This window comes from Neolamprologus multifasciatus, chromosome 14 (genome assembly GCF_963576455.1).
Source record: "Neolamprologus multifasciatus chromosome 14, fNeoMul1.2, whole genome shotgun sequence".
NCBI lineage: Eukaryota > Metazoa > Chordata > Actinopteri > Cichliformes > Cichlidae > Neolamprologus > Neolamprologus multifasciatus.
Window position 1 is genome coordinate 19,924,608 of NC_140452.1, and position 17,944 is coordinate 19,942,551.

A 17,944-nucleotide genomic window follows, 5' to 3' on the forward strand; every position below is an offset into this window, starting at 1 on the left:
CTCCATAAGATAGCACATCCGCACGGATCCTATTTACTCACATCACAGGGCTTTTAAACTTAAGATAATATCTTCTATGACTCCAACATTTTTACCTGCTTGGTTATTGTTTGCTTTACGATCACCGCCAGCTGCACGGTGTAGTTTGCTCGTGCATTTTATTCATCCCTACATGCCGTGAGCAACACGCACGGAGCTGTGGTTTACAAATCCCCCTACAAACACCTTTTTTTAATAATTGCTGGGGTGGAGGAGGGGGGTATTATTAGCCCATTCGCTGTGGAGTGCAGGAGGATCACATGAGGCCTTTAGGGGGATGGGCAGACTTTTCTGAGGGTGGTATGGCTTTAAGAGTTTACTACCATCAGTGCGCTCTTTCACTCACACGCCGCAGAAAGTTTGGAGGCCAGGCGAGCAGCGGGATACCGACGGATAGGAAGTGACGGGACTGAGTGAGAGTCAGAAGGAGGTAAGAAAAGAGAGAGAGAGAGAAGACGTGAACATCAACACAAAGCAGAGTGAGAAGCAGCGTGCAATCATCGGACTCTTGACTGTGGTGCGGGAGGGAGCTGAAGTGCGCATGATCTTATCAACAACACCGGAGCGACACACTTTCAATGGAAGGGAACTGGTCCCAGAAGTGAAAGGGAGAGATTGCAGTGAGGACGTGTGTTTGTCGCCTGATTCCTATGAATGTGCCCGTAATTGTGGAAAGTACTGACGCACGGCGTGGGGACCGCATGCAAGAGTGACCCACCAAACTTTGATCATGAAGGAAAAGACTTGACGAGACAACACGGCACAAGAGAAGAACACAGCTGGGATATGAGCGGAGACCTCTGGATTTCGCCTCGATTTTTTGCTCTCTCGGGTACGGTTTTGCGTCTTCGGGGATGTTTGCGAGTTGCATCTCCGCGGCTCCAGGTCGGATACTGACTCGTTTCTGCGCCCTTGTGCTGCTCGTGGCTGTGGGACTCGCTGCAGAGCTGCGGGTCCGAGTCCGGCTCTCTGACGGACTGGTGACCGAGGAGGTTTTGGAGGCGGACAGCGAGAAAGACTCGATATCACTCGAGTTCAAGCAGGGAGATGGGACGCTCATCACTTTTGTGGTGGACTTCAAACGGGTAAGAGGTTGTCCTGCTTATCGCTGAACATGAGGCGGATACTTCCCCCTGGCTCATTTGGATTTTAGGCTATTGAATAGCTGCAATTTCCCCCTCCAGAATCAGAGCTAATTAACAAAGAACTTAATTTCATGCTTGCCATTTTATACTTGCAGACTCATAACACTCCCTCGGTGGTCCTGGAAGTCACTATAGGAAGTCCCCACTTAAAAATAAGAAATTGTGTCTTGTCACTAATCCTTAAAGTCAGTCCAAATCTAACTAAAAGGCACTACTGCTTTGCCCCTCCACCCCCTTGCTTTGGTAATACACCCATCCACCCCTACAACCCCCCAAAAAACTGATCAAGGATCTGCACCGTTCATATAATCAGAACCCCCAATTAGCCCCAAATCTGTGTATCCCTTAGGTGTTGAAATCCGCAACAATGGCTTCTTGGTTCAAGCTACATTGTTAAATTTTAATTCAGGATCACAGATCTGAATCTTAAACAAAATCACACCTAAAGCCTTTTTTTTTTTTAAAGGGAAAAATCTGAGCAGTTACTGTAGCCCACATTTAAGCTGAAGTATAGTTTCATTCATCCCTTTCCATCACAGCTGAGTTTCACCGAGGTCAAGACAGCTGCTGCTCCTTAGATGTGACGCCCCCAAGACCCTTAATGGCCTTCGAAATCCCTGCAGCTCAAGGGTCCCGTTCAGAGCTGATCATAAGTGGCCATATTTAGCATTCTTCTAAAATGTAGACAAACAGCTCGAGTGTCCAACGCCAACCAGTTGTAACATTTTGGAAAGATGATACTGTTTTGCTTTTGTCAATGGCTATCCAAAGACTGGTGAAATTGTCAGTCTTGCAAAATAAAAAAACAACTGCTTTGCATAAGAGGGGCGTGTGTGGTGGAGGGGCTGCACAGAGCAAAGGCATGTGTCTGTGATGGTTGCTGTCACACAGAAGCTGACAGGCTGGCGAGATGTGAAGGGGGAGATTTACCAGGATTAAGTGGGCATGTCTGACCTTTTTGATCTGCACGTCTGGTTCACTAACCAAAACAGCTAATTTAGAGTTGAAAGAGAAGAGGCCGTCACCCCCCCAATCGCTGGTGACACCCACAGAAAGAGACGTACAGTGATCTGAGAGCAGGGAGCCCTTTTCCTGACCGTGCAGGGTTGCTGTATCCCGTCACGCGTGCACACACGCCAGCGCACATCACATCTGCACATATGGTTTGGTTTATTTGAACCTCTTACATCGCTTTACTTTTCCGCTGCCTGATTTATCTGTACAGTTGTAGGTCAGCCTCTTGCTGCTCCCCCCTACCTCTCCCCTCTTTCTGTCTCACCCCCCCATCTCCTGCCCCCGCCTTGTTTCTTCTGCATGTGGTTTTCATTCAAGTCTTGTGCAGTATCTCCCAAGATTTATGGAAAGTTGGATGAGCTGTCACTTCCAGCTGCCATGAATATATATAGTTCAGACGAGCGCCTGTGGGAAGTGGAGTGTTTTAAGAGGGATGTTAAACACTGAGTTCTAATGATGAGACACAAAAAATATGGATGGCTCGATAGATAATGTCACATTTTGAAGAGCAAGTCTCGTTCACTGAGATTTAAAAAAAGAACTGAAATGTAGTCACGGGACAGCAGCCTCATTACTATTTGCTGCTTTGTGAATACGTGGCAAAATGTGATGGTACATGTTATAGCCATTAGACACTGGTGAAGTGGTCTGCTGAATGTGAGAGGGAAGTTTAGTCAACCTTATCCCAGCAATGAATCACAGTGTATGAGCCGTGCAGCGATTTCAGGAAGGTTCTCTGATGGTCTGTAAGCATATGGAAAAGATGAAAAGGTGGTTTTAGCTTGCTCATGACACCTCTGTGTCATGTTGACTGAATCTCAACATGTGGATACCGCTGTCTGTTCACTTCAAAGCAACAGATTTATGATAGTGCGGTTCGCTTTTTATGAAGCACAGGCGTTATGGGGTTGGATGGAGTTGATTATCTGCCACTTATTCTGTAATTGCATTTGAAGGTTACACTCTTTTCTTTTTTCAGCGTGCAGTAAAGGAGCTTTTCATTCCCATCTGGGGTCTCCATGAAGTATTTGCAGCTGAATCGACTCTAAATTATGTAAAATTGCAGCAATCTGTCTGCAGCTCAGAAATATCCTGATGAAATGTTTCACGTCGATCTGCGGATTTTCTTTTTTCCCCACTGTGAGACAAATCTCAGCACAGATGTCGCTCTGAATAGAGAAGGTAGCTGCCAATTTGGTATCCCCCCCCTTTCCCCCCCATTAAATTCTGCAATTTATGGTTCAACACAGGCTAGTACCCTGAGCTTAACATAAACCGTTGTCTTAAGGTCAATGCGAGGGAAATGACCCTCATCTTTCAGGGCTTGTTTTGGGTCTTTCCAGATTTGGTGTTTTGTGTGTCTTGTCTTTTCTGTCCATCAATGCAGGAATGTGAACGACTTCACGGGGATCTGGGATGCAGTGGTGCACATCATCGTACATCTACAGTTACAGGCACCTTGGCCTGCAACTGTAAAGCCTTTTTATTATCTGGATACGATTTCAGGGTTTTAAATTTCGGGGCCTATTTCGATTTATAGACTTTTTGGGTCTTCTTTTATTCCTAGATGTTTGATTCGATTCCTTCTTGACGCAAACCTCCATGCTTATCAGGGCTTGGGACTCTTATTAGAAGTACACCGTGGGGCGCACTGCAGTTACAATTTAATGTTAGGCGACCAGTAGCAAGTGCATTGCTGTATATAATGTAGCAAGTTTGTCACTCTTAAGCGACTGCATGTGAATGCTTGTAAAGGATTCCTTTGCCCTTTAAGTGCAATGTCGGGTGGCATGTTTCAACCCAACCGCAATCCCTCTTGTTCTCTTAACTATGGGTTTGTTTTTTTAATGCCTAATCTTAACCAGCAAGAAAAGTCAAAAGTGATTTAAAAGCATCTGAAACAAAATGCAGACAGTCTCCTGTCACCCCTTTAGCCACCTAATATGGTCGTTAAAGCTCAGAGGATCTTTTTCTTTTCTTTCTGCACTTTAAAACTAGAACTGCATAGTTTGAGATAGTAGGAATAAACAGCTGATACCATCAGTTAGAAGGCTTCCACTCACGCTAGCGTTTTTACTACTTTGGGTGACAAAGCTTTAGGAGTTTGCTGTTCTCACCAAAACCTCAGTTATTGGAACAATTTTGAAAATAGGGGTGTGGGAGAACAAAGAAACTGCTATTTCTACTACTACTACTATTACTACTATTTGAGGTTCAGAGTTTTTTGATGGGGGATGATCATCTGCACCTTACACCATCCCGTTAACTGGGTCAGGATCTTGTGAATGATGGCACTGATGAGCACGTCAGTGTCCGTTTTCTTTTTTTTTTTCCCCTGAACCTTGCAAACTGGATCAGCTTTCACTGCGGAGGCCTGCGTTACCGTCAGCTCAGCTCATTGTGATGGTCTTCAAAGCACAGAGGCTTTATGCACACGCCCAGAAATAAGCTTGCTGTAAGAATGGATTTTTTTTCCCACACACCCTCATGTGCTGTGTCAAACACAGAAGGAAAGTTGAGGGTGGGGAGTTAGGTTGGTTAGCTTTTCTGTGTGTCCTCCCATTGGGTTGCAGAGTGTGACCCAGTTAGGCAGGTGCTCATTCCGAGTTCTGTTCGAGCCTTCGTATGCTGTATGAGCCATTAGAATTGTTTAACTGCATTATCTGTCAGACAAACTCTTTTTCTTTTCTTTTTTTTTCTGCGTGGGAGGCCTGATGACAGTCCACTTTGTTCTTTTTCTTGTTAACGCAGAGGTTTGCCAAGAGTCGCAACTGCCTGTTGTGGGTTTTTTTCCCATGTTACAGGTACTTCACATTAGTACAGTACAGTTGCAACCTTTTTTTTTCTTTACTTTTGGCTGCCACACCTTGCCTCTTACTCAACCTTGAAACACCATCCCTCTTTGTCACTTGTACAAACTTGTAAAGTCCTTTTTATGGGTGAGTGTCACCTGTTCCAGGAAGTGTTGTTGTTGCTTCAGGTACGTTCAGTACGTTATAAGGCACACCGGTTTTCACACCCCAAATGGTGACTGTGAGCAATCTGTGAGTCACAGAAATCCATGTGGCAAATTGTTTACTCAAGGGATGAACTTTGAAGACCTCGCCTCCTACTCTGCTTTCCTTTTGTATGTTTTTTGCGTGGGAAAATGACTCTGTTCAGAGAAGCTACTGCCTAGTTCTGCTTTCTTGTCTTAAATCTCTGAGGTGGCATTCTTGAACGCTTACTTTTGATTTTAATACATTAAGATCTTGTAAGGTTACTCTGTGCTGGAGGAAGAGTTCAGCTAACTTTGAAGTATTTAAAAATGAACTTTTTTTTTGTTTGTTTGTTTTACCCATGGCCATAATTTTCCCTGCTAGCTCAAAATCCTAAAAATCAAAACAAGCTTCTTCTGTGGTCTTGTTGTTGCCATTCGAGTCTCCTCATGATCCCCCTTTGGCCTCTGGTGGCCCCTTTGCGCCTGTTGGTGTCTTTATCCTTTTCCCCTCCTCCTCTCGCCAGAAGGCCAGATGTTCACATTTAATACTGCTGATAAAGAGCTTCCCATTTTCACAGTCTCTGCTTCCAGGGAAAGAGACCAGAGCAGAGAGATGACTATCATCTAGCTTTTTAAAAATTTTTTCTCACTGATCAGGACAGGGACTGCACAGTGCTGTGGTAGCAGCCTTTGACGGACATGAAGACAGCAGTTGTGGCTTGCTATGTACATAGTTGTAATTTCTGTCTAACTACAGATGGTTTAAGATGAAGAAGATTGGCAATGACACTGACAAAGAATTGAAGCGTGCCAGATCTTTCTGTCTCCTGAAATATTATTTTTGTCAAATTCATGGCTGTGTCCGTTTGGGTAGCGCCACTTGGCAAGCTTTGGACTTACTTATTTTATTTTTAGGTCAGTGATAGTTCAGGCAGTTAAGTCATAGGGGTCCACACCTGGGAAGGCATTACAACACCCTTTTCCTTGTCAACAATCTGATGTCGTGTCACCTTTCCTGTCATAAAACAGATTCTGTTTTTTATGAAAAAGGCTCATAAATAATATGTTGTTACATAAAACCTATTATCAATATGTATAGTTTGAATAATACCATTATTTTTGTGGTTCCTGAAACCGGATATGAAAGATGTGCAACAACAGTTGGAGGCTGAATGGGACTGTGGCCATCTCTATTGTTTATGCCTCATCTGTCTGCCTCATTTCCTTCCCTGTTAGCACTCGCTGTTTGCCTCCTTCTCATTTCCTGAATGCAGAGTCCCCCATAAACAGTTTGTGTGTCTACTTAATTGTATCCAGATTCTGCATGAATGAATAAAATGATGTTGTGGGCTGTGCAGAGTTAGTCTTTTAAAAATAGTTTCGATTGTATTTTTGTACTCATGTGTAACACCTAAACATTAACCCCTCATGCACTGGGAAAGGTAAGTTCCTTTTGCATTGTTGTCAGGAGAATAGCCAACAGGAAAACCTTTCTTTTCATGGCTTCCAGTGTTTTGATTGTCCATTCATTGCCAGTGTTTACTAATTGGTTAGCTCTTTGGACAGCCAGGTGTGACCAGACCTAAATGTGGCTCCACATTCCTGCCTTTGGGGCGTCTGTAATTAACTTCAGCTCAAAGCATGTCTTAGCTCAGTGGCTTTTCTCCCGTTCCTTTTGTCTGTGTGCGTCTCTCCCTCCGTCTCCCAAAATGATCTTTAATCCCTGCCAAAAACCTGTGCTTTTTTTTGCTTCTTTGAATGGCTTCCCTCACACACTAAAGCAAATACCCTGTCCCGTCACCAAACATTTTAAATCCATACGTGTTTTCAAAAGGCAGTCGGAGCCATTTACGTAGGTTTGGGATTTTAAAAGTAAATACAAGGTTTCATCACTCGAGACAAGCGAATAAACTGGAAGGCTGCACGGTGCTGAATTTTATGTAAAGATTACATTGCCCTTTTTTACTTTTGTTAGTATACAAGCTTGACTTTAATCTTATTTGTTCTTTTTTTTTTTTAAGTATTACATAAACTTTTTGGTCCTATGTCAGGCAAATATCCACACAGACCCACAGTGATCCCAAATGACTCATCAGAGCGTGGCTTACCAGCAGTCCTCCACAGCCAGCCATCAGCCTTATCAACAGACAGGGTCTTAGGGGGGATTTGAAAACAGGAAGAACCCCCTGCACAGGGAACACATACTGCTGTAGTGTTTGTGTGCGTGTGTGTGGGTGCACTTGTGCGTGAATATCCATCCTTGCATCGAGTGTGAATCGGTTCAGCCAGAATGGCACTCAAACCGAGATGCATATATCTCTTGCAAGTGCAGGTGCAATGTTCCCATGAGCGTTTGGACTGCTTTTCATTGCTGGGCTCCTATTTTAACAGCCCGTAAACCAGGTATATACTCTGCAAGGAGACGGAGTTTGTCTTGCTGGGTTACAGTGTCTGAGAATGTTCACTGTAAATGGCACCCTTTGAGTGTCTGAATGGGCTTTTGTGCACTTCTTAAATAATCTGACCCACCAAAGGTAACCACCAATGAAACGAGCCCCCACCCTCTCTCCTGATTAACAGGTCTTCGTTTGACCCACCAGTCATGTTGCATGAATACAGACTTGTTTGGCTGTTGGCCAGTGGTAGTTTGTCTGCAAATGGACTAAGTCCTATGTGTAAGCAAGCAATGTTAAGGAATTCGCACTTGTGCGGATTATTTATAGCCACGCTGACATTTACGCTGCTCTGCTAGAGTAAAAAAAACTCAAGGATACGCTGCCCTTTGATTATGGTATCGCCAGTCTTTTTAAAGATGGGAATAAGGTTGCCTTTTTAATCCGTAATGTCCGAAGGTGGTTATTTTCTGTAATGTTGGTCAGAAAATTATTACTATAATTTTTTTTCTAGGTGTAAACACTCTTTAAGGGGGGGTGACTCATTTTCCAAATGTGGGCACCTCCTCTTTAGGGAGTATTTTGAAATTAAGGGGTGCTTTTTCAAGCTCTAGCAAGTCTACTCGATTCCAGCATTACTGTTTTTCTTGCCATATGCATCCCAGGCAATTATTTTGTCTACTTTTTGGCAGTGTGGTGTATTTTATCAGGAACTGACGAAATCTTTCTCTATAATCCATCACACGAATGAAGCAGGTTTTGTTACAACAGGAAGGGATTACCCCATACTGTGACCACAGAAGCGCTTTTCCTCCCCGTCTCATATTTGTTTGATCTTCTGTCAGTCCTCTGTTTGCATAATTCGGCGACTTTAAAAACACCTTCCCACTTGGGAGATTGTAAAAAGAGATAGCTGTTGTTTGATCAGTCAGACGAGTGCGCACTCTCTCCTAGTGATATTGCCTGTCATCATAACAACAGGTGTAAACCTTACTTTAATCACTTCACGTTTCACTCCTTTGTTGTCTTTTCTTTATCACGCTTTGGAGTGTGTCTGCACACATCCCAAACGGTGGTGTTTTTTTCTGGCGGGCAGCAAAGATGATATAACTATTTTACTCTGCTGTCAGAATGTCAGTGAAATTTTACTCGAGCATGACCTGAGTTGACATGTCCTCAGCACTGGTTTGGTGTTGCCATTCAAAGGTCGTAATTAAATTTTAACTACTCTCACTACATGACTGCGCACAAAATATACCAATGCTGCCAGCTGAATATGAAGACCACAAAACATCTTGGCCTGTCAGAAGATAAAGATAAAAGAAATGTCACCATCCAGAACCTGTAAAAGTTCAATTCAATGCAGTTCAGTTTTTCATATAGCAGCAAATCACAACAGTCACCTCAAGGCGCTTTAAATTGTAAAGTAAAGTTGCTACAAATATGTAGAGTAAAGCGGAAAACCCCAACAATCAGATGGCTCCCAATTAGCAAACACTTTGGTGACAGTGGGGAGGAAAAACTCCCTTCTAACAAGAAGAAACCTCCAGTAGAACCAGGTTGAGGGAGGGCCAGCCGTTATACACTTATGGACAAGTTATATCCTCTAAACACTAAAATGCTAAGACAAATATATATTTATGAGGGGCAATGGTTAGCACCGTGCAGGTCATAGCAAGAAAGTGTCCTTTTGAATCCACAGACCAGCTGGAGCGGTTCTTTGTGCAATGAAAAAGTTCCTCTAAAGCAGGTATGCAGGTGAAAGAATCTCTTTGGTTGATAGTCGCAGGTAGGGATGGGTATCGTTTAGGTTTTATCCGATACCGGTGCCAAACCGGTACTTTTGAAACGGTGCTGGTGCTCAAACCGGTGCTTAAAGAATGGAGAACACAAAATTGGTCCAAAAACCTCTCATGTTTAGCTGTTTTTTTGTAAAAAGATAACAATGTTAGCCTTTTCTGCAGCTGTGGGGCATATATGGTATCACTCTTGGCTGGAAGCAGTGCTTAATCAATGGAAAAAACACAAACTTTATCCAAAAACCTCTCATGTTTAACTGTTTTCCACGTTTTCTTTGGTCATTTTAGCCTTTTTGGCCAGGGTGAAGGGAGTATCTGCCATCAAACAAGAAGACAGCCGCATGTAACTACGACGGTGTTTGCTAGTTCACCTTACATGCATTAATTTAATAACGTGGTTAGCCTACTCAACGTAAATTACACACGAACAACATGAAGCTACTCACACAGAGAAGAACGGCTGCTGCTGCCATCATCATCCGTCATCATTTCTGCTACACTAGCAGGGCTCCGGGTCCGATAACAGGCACCACACCCGCAGTAGATGTGCACGGTGTGAGGTCTCGCAGCAAGCTATCAAATACGGCGCATTTCTGGGCTTTAAAAAAACCCGCTATGCGTCGCCAGGTGTTTCATCGGATTTGAGGTGTTACCTCCTTTGACAGTGTCGCAGTATCAGCTTAAAGCACTTGTTGCAGGCTGCTGAGTTTGCATATTTTGCTGTGAAGTACAGCCAGACTTTTGATCGCTTCGCCTTGGGCATTTTAATCTGTAGCTCTGCTCTAAAAGAACGTACGCACCTGGACCTGCCTACTATCCTCGGAAACGTAAAATGATTGGCTAGAATCTAAAGTGTATCACAGCTTAGGAAAAAAAAGCACCGAAATAAAGCACCGAAATGTGCGCTGCTTTTCGGTCTGGTTACTACCGTTTATGTCAGAACCGGTGCCATCATGGCACCGGACACCGGTACCCATCCCTAGTCGCAGGCATGGTTTTATATTCAACTTCTGATCTTCAGGGTTTTTTATTTAATTTTTTAATTTCTATATTTTTACTCAAATTGTGTAACACGGATAAATGGAAATCTATAGACTACTGTAAACTCTTAAGTACAACCAGCCAGGTAGTCTACTGGCAAAATGCCAGTACTAGAGTAATTTTCTGTAGTTTGAATGGTGGGTGCGGTGCACACAAACTCTCACATCTATTTTTTTGGAGTTTTCCTGAAGCATAATGCTGCCACATCCTAGAATAGTCTGTAATACATCATGAGCGTGCATTGTTTGTTGTGCAGCTTTGCTCTGTCCTTGGCATGGCTTCAAATCATTTCAGGAGCTCTTCAGAAGTGAAGCATTTAATCTCCAGGAGGAGGGTTGTTTTTTTGGTGGGGGGGGGGGGGGGGGGGGTTGTATGTTTTGTTTTTTGTTATTTTTCTTTAATTAAGGGGATTTTCCTGCCATCCTGGCCTTCTCATTTGCTCTGCATAGCTTGACATGTCTTAGGTCAGAACTGATCCAATGCTAATTCTAGCTACGTGTAGCCAGAAGTTGCTTCTGGGGAAATTATTTTCTGGAACCTGATCGCTGCCTGTTTGCTTCCTAATTAGGTAGCAAAAGTCCAAAAACGTAGCCAAAACAATAAAACTAGGCAGTAAAACACATACCTTTTGGTATTTCATAATTATTGTTTGTTTACTCCTTTCCCATTGTTATGTCTCATTATGGCACTGGTTGTTACCCCTGTAATATTTTACCCTGTCGACTTGCCACAGCTCCCAATCTGTGCTCCCAATTTTTCAACACCATGACTGCCCGATAGCTTGTGTGGTACTTTCATTAGCAGCTTCCCTTCTTCATCCTCAGTTCTTCTGTGGTCTTTTACAGTGTTGGGTAAGTTACTTTAAAATAGTAACTTAGTTACATTACTAGTTACTTCTATCAAAAGTAACTCAGTTACTTCAAGTTACTCATTACTTTCAAAGTAACTAGTTACTAGGGAAAGTAACTTTGGTTTTACTCAGAATTCTCTTGTTAATGTGTTGCTTCCATAACTTTGCCAGTCTTCTAGCTTGCTTACTTGCCACAAGTGCACTGTGCCACCTACCAATAGAAAGGAAAAGATAATGTGCATATTTCCACGAGAAAAATCCCACGCCTGGACCGTCATTGACTGCTGCCATGATTCTAGCCTACGTCACAGCGTCATGTGCGCCTTTTACATCCAACACAAAAACTGCAGTCGTGGTGCTTTGATTGTACTCAGAACTCAGAAATTCTGCCTTCTGAATAGGAAGATGTAGGTAACACCAGACTGCAGATGAGCTGCATACAGAGCTGGACTGGGACAAAAAATCGGCCCGGGCGTTTTGACTAGAGACTGGCCGCCATTATAGGAAAAATCATAAAGCCTTTGAATGAAAACAAACGCTGTTGTGACAATGATGTTCACTGTTTGATGGTATATATGCATCAATCTATCAATCCTTTGTTGTAAGACTCAGATAATTATTTTTTAAAAGCTAGACATTTTAAATGAGAATAAGAAAGAAAAGTATTTCTTTGTGTCCCCCTCTCCCTTTTAATGCCCTACTTGGCCCCCCTGGCAAAACTTTGCTAGACCCGCCCCTGCACAGTTACCAGCTGTCAGCTACCTAAAAAGGATCCTGGTGTTATTTGTCTCTCAGAAACAGTTCATAACTTCCCTTCAACTCATTCATGTCACCTAAAAGGTAAACCTGTTTCTCCATCACCTGTTCAGCTCTGATGATTCAGTAAGGACATCTCCTGGTTTCATCTTCATGTTTCCCTCTCACCAGATAACCAAACCGACATCATGACCAGCAGCTTTACAGCTGTGGCTCCAGCAAACATCAGCTGATACTAGAAATTAATATTAAATAAATGCTAACAACAGCTGATCAAGCTTAAACGTGCTGCTGTTGTTTAACGCGACATCGGCTGGTTTCCTCTTTCTGGCGCAAAGTGGGCGATAAACAAACAAGAGAGAAAAGCCGATCAGCTGATCATTGATCAGTTTTCATGATTGAAGTAGAAACAGGAGAGGGAGGGGGAGAGAATGAGAGAAGAAGAGGCAGCTGTGCAGCAAACACACAGAATAAATCCAGCTTTGTGTCTTTTTCATTGTAGCTAAAGTCCGGGACAAACTGTTCCTTTTCACCTCAATAAGAAACGCGTAATATTTTCTCTGAATACCAGACGGGACGGTTGGCAACTCTAATAACTTATGAACAAAATAAAGTTCAACATCATTAACATCATAGCACCCACCCAGCTGTATAGAAACTCCGTCATGCTAGCTAGTACGCAGTACGGAAAAAGTCAGAATAACGAAAATAAACTCCACCTAAACTTGGTTTATATCTGACCCAGATAGACTGCAGGTCATAACTTCTTACCTGAAGTTCAGTTCACACTTGGACCGGCGGCCGCCTCGGGTCTCTTTTCCTTCTGCGTCCCCTTTCTCTCATCCACCTGCTGCTTCCACCACTTGCTAATGTTACTGAATCTGTGGAAGCTCCGCGATGCCACCACACGAAGTAACGAGTAACGACCCTATCTAAATCCCAGTAACGACTAACGCGTTCCTGATTTTGGCATAATAACTAGTTACCGTGCTCGTTACCACAATAATAACGTAGTTACTGTAACGCGTTACTTAATAACGCGTTAGTCCCAACACTGGTCTTTTAAATAATTGATCCCATAATGCTCACTTACTCTGGTAGTGCTTTTTTGTTCTTAAAGATTCTTTCTGAAACTGCTAAAATATGATCCTAAATATGCCACTTGACTGCTTGTTGCATTTTTATACGTACATAACAGTCTTGAGGTTGTGTTTTTTTTTTTCTCCCAACCTCTTCGAGAGAAGATTGCTGTCAGTGCTCAAACTGTCAAACTGTGCCCGTAAGACTTTCCATGGTGTGCAGATGATGTTATTTTGATACAAAATTGCATCAATAAAAATCGTTGCCACAGTAAGCACTGTTAAACTACCTTTGCCCTTTTGGCCTAGACGCAGAGTAGAAATTAGACAATCATTAATCACGAGACATAATGACACAACAGGAGGGGATCAGTGTCTTCGCTTTGCTGTTGAGTCGCTTCCAGAGAAGCAGAGCTAGTGGAACTGCCATGCTGCTCTGTAATTACCCAGGGAGCCCTGGGGCAAATCCATGTGGCTGACACGAATACCTTCCTCTTCTTTCTGTCCCTCCCTCCCTCTCTTCTCCCCACCCGGTGTCCCAGCGTAGCACTATGTGTCTGCAGCATGGGAGGTCTTGAAGTCATGGCCTCTGCTTACTCCTGCATTCTGGGGCAAATGGCCCTCTTGTCCTTCTCGCTGTAGGCATTGTACTCACTCTTTTCGCTGTGATATCTCTTCCTCCGCTCATTGACATTATCTTATTGTTTTGTGTCTGCAGGAAAAAGCTGAGGCATATATTTTCCACTGGCTCCTTTCTGTGTTCCTCTGAGTACCAGCTCATAAAGCTATATAATCAATATTTGCTTAGTAATTTTCTTTCCAGGGGTCAAACAGGATTGCCTTGTGTAATACCCGTGCTGCTATTGTACCCTTGCCAGTGTCTCTTTTCACAGACAAAAGTGGCTGTTGGAGTGAAGATCCAAGCAGTCTGTAAAGGACTGTAGAGCGTAAACACTTGTGAGCAGAATGCATTGCCTTCTTGCCAGGGTGTACTCTTCTCCATACAGGAAGTGGAAGAGCTTAAGAAGAACTCAGTGGGGTTATCTCGGAGCTGTTTATCTATTCCAGAGTTCCTCCTGCTCAGGGAGTGAAAGCCTTCAAACTGTTACTCCTCAGCTGCCTGTTTGCTTCAGACGGGTGTGTGAAAAGCGGAGGAGGGGTATTTAGGACTGTGTGTGTCTGTGTTGGAGCTGAAGCCAAGAGGAGGGGGTTTGGAGTGGGGTTCTAATGAATAGGAGGACAGGTCTACTGCTCTGCTCTCCACACTGTCGAAGCTTCCCATCATGCTTTGCCTTGCCCCTCACCAAACTCTTTATGGCCTTTTGGTTTGGTGCCAGATCGCTCGCGCATTTGCCAACAGCAGCACGTCTTTGTTTTTATTTGTGTGTGTGTGTGTGTGTGTGTGCGTATGCGTGTGTGTGTGAGAGAGAGAAAATTCTCACTATTGGCATTTTGCTGCTAGTATAGTTCTACTTTAAACAGCACGCTAAAATGAGTCTGACATTTCTGGCATGTGAGAAATTCTAGTAGGTCTGACAAGAAACAGGCTGGAAAGCTTTAATTTGACACAGCAGAATACCACAGTATTATAGGAGCCTCATTGCACAGGTCTACAGACAAAAAGTATCAACAAGTTGTCATGTGAGCCTTTATGGGTGAGGTGAATATAAACCCTTTGTTTCTTTGAGTAGACAGCTGTTTGGACATCTTTGAACTGCTTTAAGTACCGTACTGGAAACAGCATCTGTTCTAATTTGGATGATTCTCCTCATATAAACAACAACTTATCGTAACCTCGCCTCGACTACTATTCCCGATACTTTCCGAGAGTCATCTGTTCAGCCTTTTCATTTCTCATCCCTTTGGCTTTTTCAGGATGTGAAAATATTCCGAGCGCTGATCCTGGGCGAGCTGGAACGAGGGCAGAACCAGTACCAAGCCCTGTGCTTCGTTTCCCGCCTCAACCGCAATGAGATCATCCCCAGCGAGTCCATGGCCCGTCTCAGGCAGGTATGACACGGTGGAGATTGTGCTATGGAGATTTTTCAGCTGATTATATGCTGTGGAGAATCTGAGGATATTACGTCTTTCCCAGAAAAATCCCCAGGCCATTCGTTTGGCAGAGGAGCGGAGAGGCCTGGAGCAGCTGACTATGAGCGCAGCGGTCAATCTAAGTCGGGCCTGGCACCTCAGCGCCCACATCCACAACATGTGTAGCGAGGCTCGCGAGGCCATCTACACCAGTGAGGCAGATGTGAAATACTGGCTGGAAAAAGGTCAGCGGCCATCTGATTTTTGTTTATTATTGAACCTCACATAAACTCTGGTGGTGTTTTTGTACCCCCCCCCCCCTTTTCTTTCTCCTCTCCTGATTGTCTCTCTAATTCTGCATACGTCTCTGAACTGATTCTCCTAATCTCCTCAACACTATCTTCCCTGTTTCTCTCTTCAAGACTCCTCTTTCCACTTAATTCTAGTGATATCACTTAAAGTATTATCTTGTGGGGTTTCAATGATAAGACTGTGTGACTGTGCATGTTATCTTGGTTCCTCTCCTCTTTCGCTCTTTGCTCTCCAAACTGCCTTCTTGCACACTATGAAATAGGGTGAAACAGCATGTGTGTGCATGCAGATTAATTTTGTTTATCGGAGACGTTCAGCCCATTATTTAACCATTTGTTTTCAAAAAAGCAGTTTGCAGCGAGATGCAGATTCTTTATAGCAGCGAAATCCAAATTATTCGAGCTGAGCTGAGGAGAATTCATACGACAGCACTATTGTCAGCTGACAGCTTTGTTATTAAGAAAACAATGTTGATGGTCACGGTTCACCGAGCGCTCTGCGCCGTTATCTGCACAGGGACCTATCGTAGCGTCTCCTTAGCATAACAAAGCTGCCCTTTCACTGCAGCATCTCGCCTGTTTTATGCCACTTTGTTTGCGCTCTCTAGATCACAGCCGCATTTAATTGAGCGGAATCAGAAAAGGGAGCGATCGGCGCAGACGCGCGACTGCTTGCTTTTTGTTTTTAACTGCCACATGCTTCCCTATTTGTTTGTGTTACAGGAGTGGACGGCTCCATATTTGAGGTTCTGCCCCAAGCAACAGAGCTACCCAGCTTTCAGGCCTGTCATGCTACTAAAGACTTGTGGCAGCCATGTCTCTGCACGTACACCCTGCGGCTGGAGTGGTACCCGTGTCTGCTGAAGTACTGCCGCAGCCGGGACGCAACAGGCAAGGGCTCCACCTACAAGTGTGGCATCAAGAGCTGCAGCAAAGGATACCATTTCACGTACTATGTTCCCCAAAAACAGCTCTGCCTCTGGGACGAGGAGACCTAGAGTTTTGTTGTGGATGTTTAAGAAACGAGAAGACTTCTTTTTTTCTTTTTTCTTTTTTGCCAGCCCAGCCAATGCTTCTCCACCCATGCTATTCAAAGTAACCACAGCAACACTGGACCTTGGTTTATATCATGTGAAGTGAAGCTGTGTCAGGTGGGGAGGGCCGACATCCAGACATTAACGTTGAAGTAGAAATAAATTCAGGTTCCAGATGAGACCAAAAGCTTTTAAGGGAGATGCAGCAAAGTCACTAATTTTTCACTAATGTTTCTGGGGTGAAAATGACCTCTTGCTGTCAGCCTTAACGTGATATATATACATTTATATATATATATACATTTTTTTTTTCTTTTGCCAAGAAGCTGTCACTTTTGTGCCTTTTTGGGGAAAGTGAGTGGGGCAAATTAAACAAAACCTCTCAAACAAGCTATGGTATGCACAAAGGTGGACAGTCATACATCGGCAGAGGAACAACACTGTCCCACTCTCAGTCAAAAGGAGGTAGACAAACAAATTCTTCCATCCTGGTGAAGGAAAATTTGAATGTTGGAATTATCTGTCTTATAAAGTTCTGTGAAAACAGTTTATTACCAGCTAAATGCTGTTTTTTACCATGTAAGCATGCTTACAAAGAAAAAACAAAACCTCTCCAATGCTATCTTTATTTATTTTGGTTGCAAAGTGAAATTATGGAGGGCTATCATTAAAAAAAATATTTTTAATATAATAACCTCATCTGTTTGCTTCCCTGTAGGCATTAAAACAGTTTCTGAAGTTCATGTTAAACCACTGATCCTCAGTAACACAAAGTATTCAAACAGATTTCAGGTTAACCTCTTGGCTGTTGTTTCTCATCCATATCCTGTTTTCCTTATATGCTGCCTGTTTTCATTCTTGTATAGACGGTGTAGAAAAACAGGCATATTATCCTATTTAATAGTGAAGATTTATCCCGAGTTGCCCTGTCATTACCCATGGGGACACCTCCTGCCCACAACTCGCACCCCTCTCAGTCTGTTTAAAAAGTGTCAAACCAAAGTCAAAGAAATGCTGTGAAAGGAGCCGTTTAAAGTTTCAGTTTCTGGACACAAGCTCTTCAGTATGGTGGTGTTTTTTTTGTTTTGTTTTTCCTCCCCAATGTGAGGATCCATTCAAGCAACGGGCGCTTTAATGATCTACACTGCCATCTTCTGGTTAACCAGCATTTTTAGACTTTTATGTGCACTGCCAGAATTCTGGTTCTTGGTTTCCGGCTTTGCCTGCTATAATTTACGCATCTCATATCTGCCCCCCGATAATTTACGTGTAATTCAAGAAGCACTTCTTAAATTTGTGGGACCAAATTTAACTTGTCTGTCTGTTCTTTATAGTACTAGGTTAAAGAAAAGACTGCTTTTCCTCAATAACTTCAGCCTTTTTACTGCCATAGCGCAAAAAAGGGGGGGGGGAAAAGAGGGAAAAAAGAGTTTTTAGTGTGCTGGTATGTCCTGCTAACTGAAGAACCAAAT

The 17,944-nt window shown here is 43.4% G+C and overlaps 1 protein-coding gene across 1 annotated transcript; it reads left to right on the plus strand.

The window, feature by feature from the left end:
• Positions 1 to 349: 349 nt before the first annotated feature.
• On the plus strand, positions 350 to 17,881 carry oafa (OAF homolog a (Drosophila)). The gene is made up of 4 exons (XM_085184481.1): positions 350 to 1,124; positions 14,972 to 15,106; positions 15,192 to 15,372; positions 16,162 to 17,881. The coding sequence occupies exons 1-4, from the start codon at positions 894 to 896 to the stop codon at positions 16,434 to 16,436; spliced, it is 822 nt and encodes a 273-aa protein (XP_085040607.1). The 5' UTR covers positions 350 to 893; the 3' UTR covers positions 16,437 to 17,881.
• The last annotated feature ends 63 nt before the right edge of the window (positions 17,882 to 17,944 follow it).

Bases quoted from the DNA above. Each gene is read 5' to 3' on its own strand.
- oafa (XM_085184481.1), top strand. From the start codon at position 894: ATGTTTGCGAGTTGCATCTCCGCGGCTCCAGGTCGGATACTGACTCGT. The intron at 15,107-15,191 runs GTATGACACGGT...CGTCTTTCCCAG, and splicing joins CCATGGCCCGTCTCAGGCAG to AAAAATCCCCAGGCCATTCG. The intron at 15,373-16,161 runs GTCAGCGGCCAT...TTTGTGTTACAG, and splicing joins GAAATACTGGCTGGAAAAAG to GAGTGGACGGCTCCATATTT.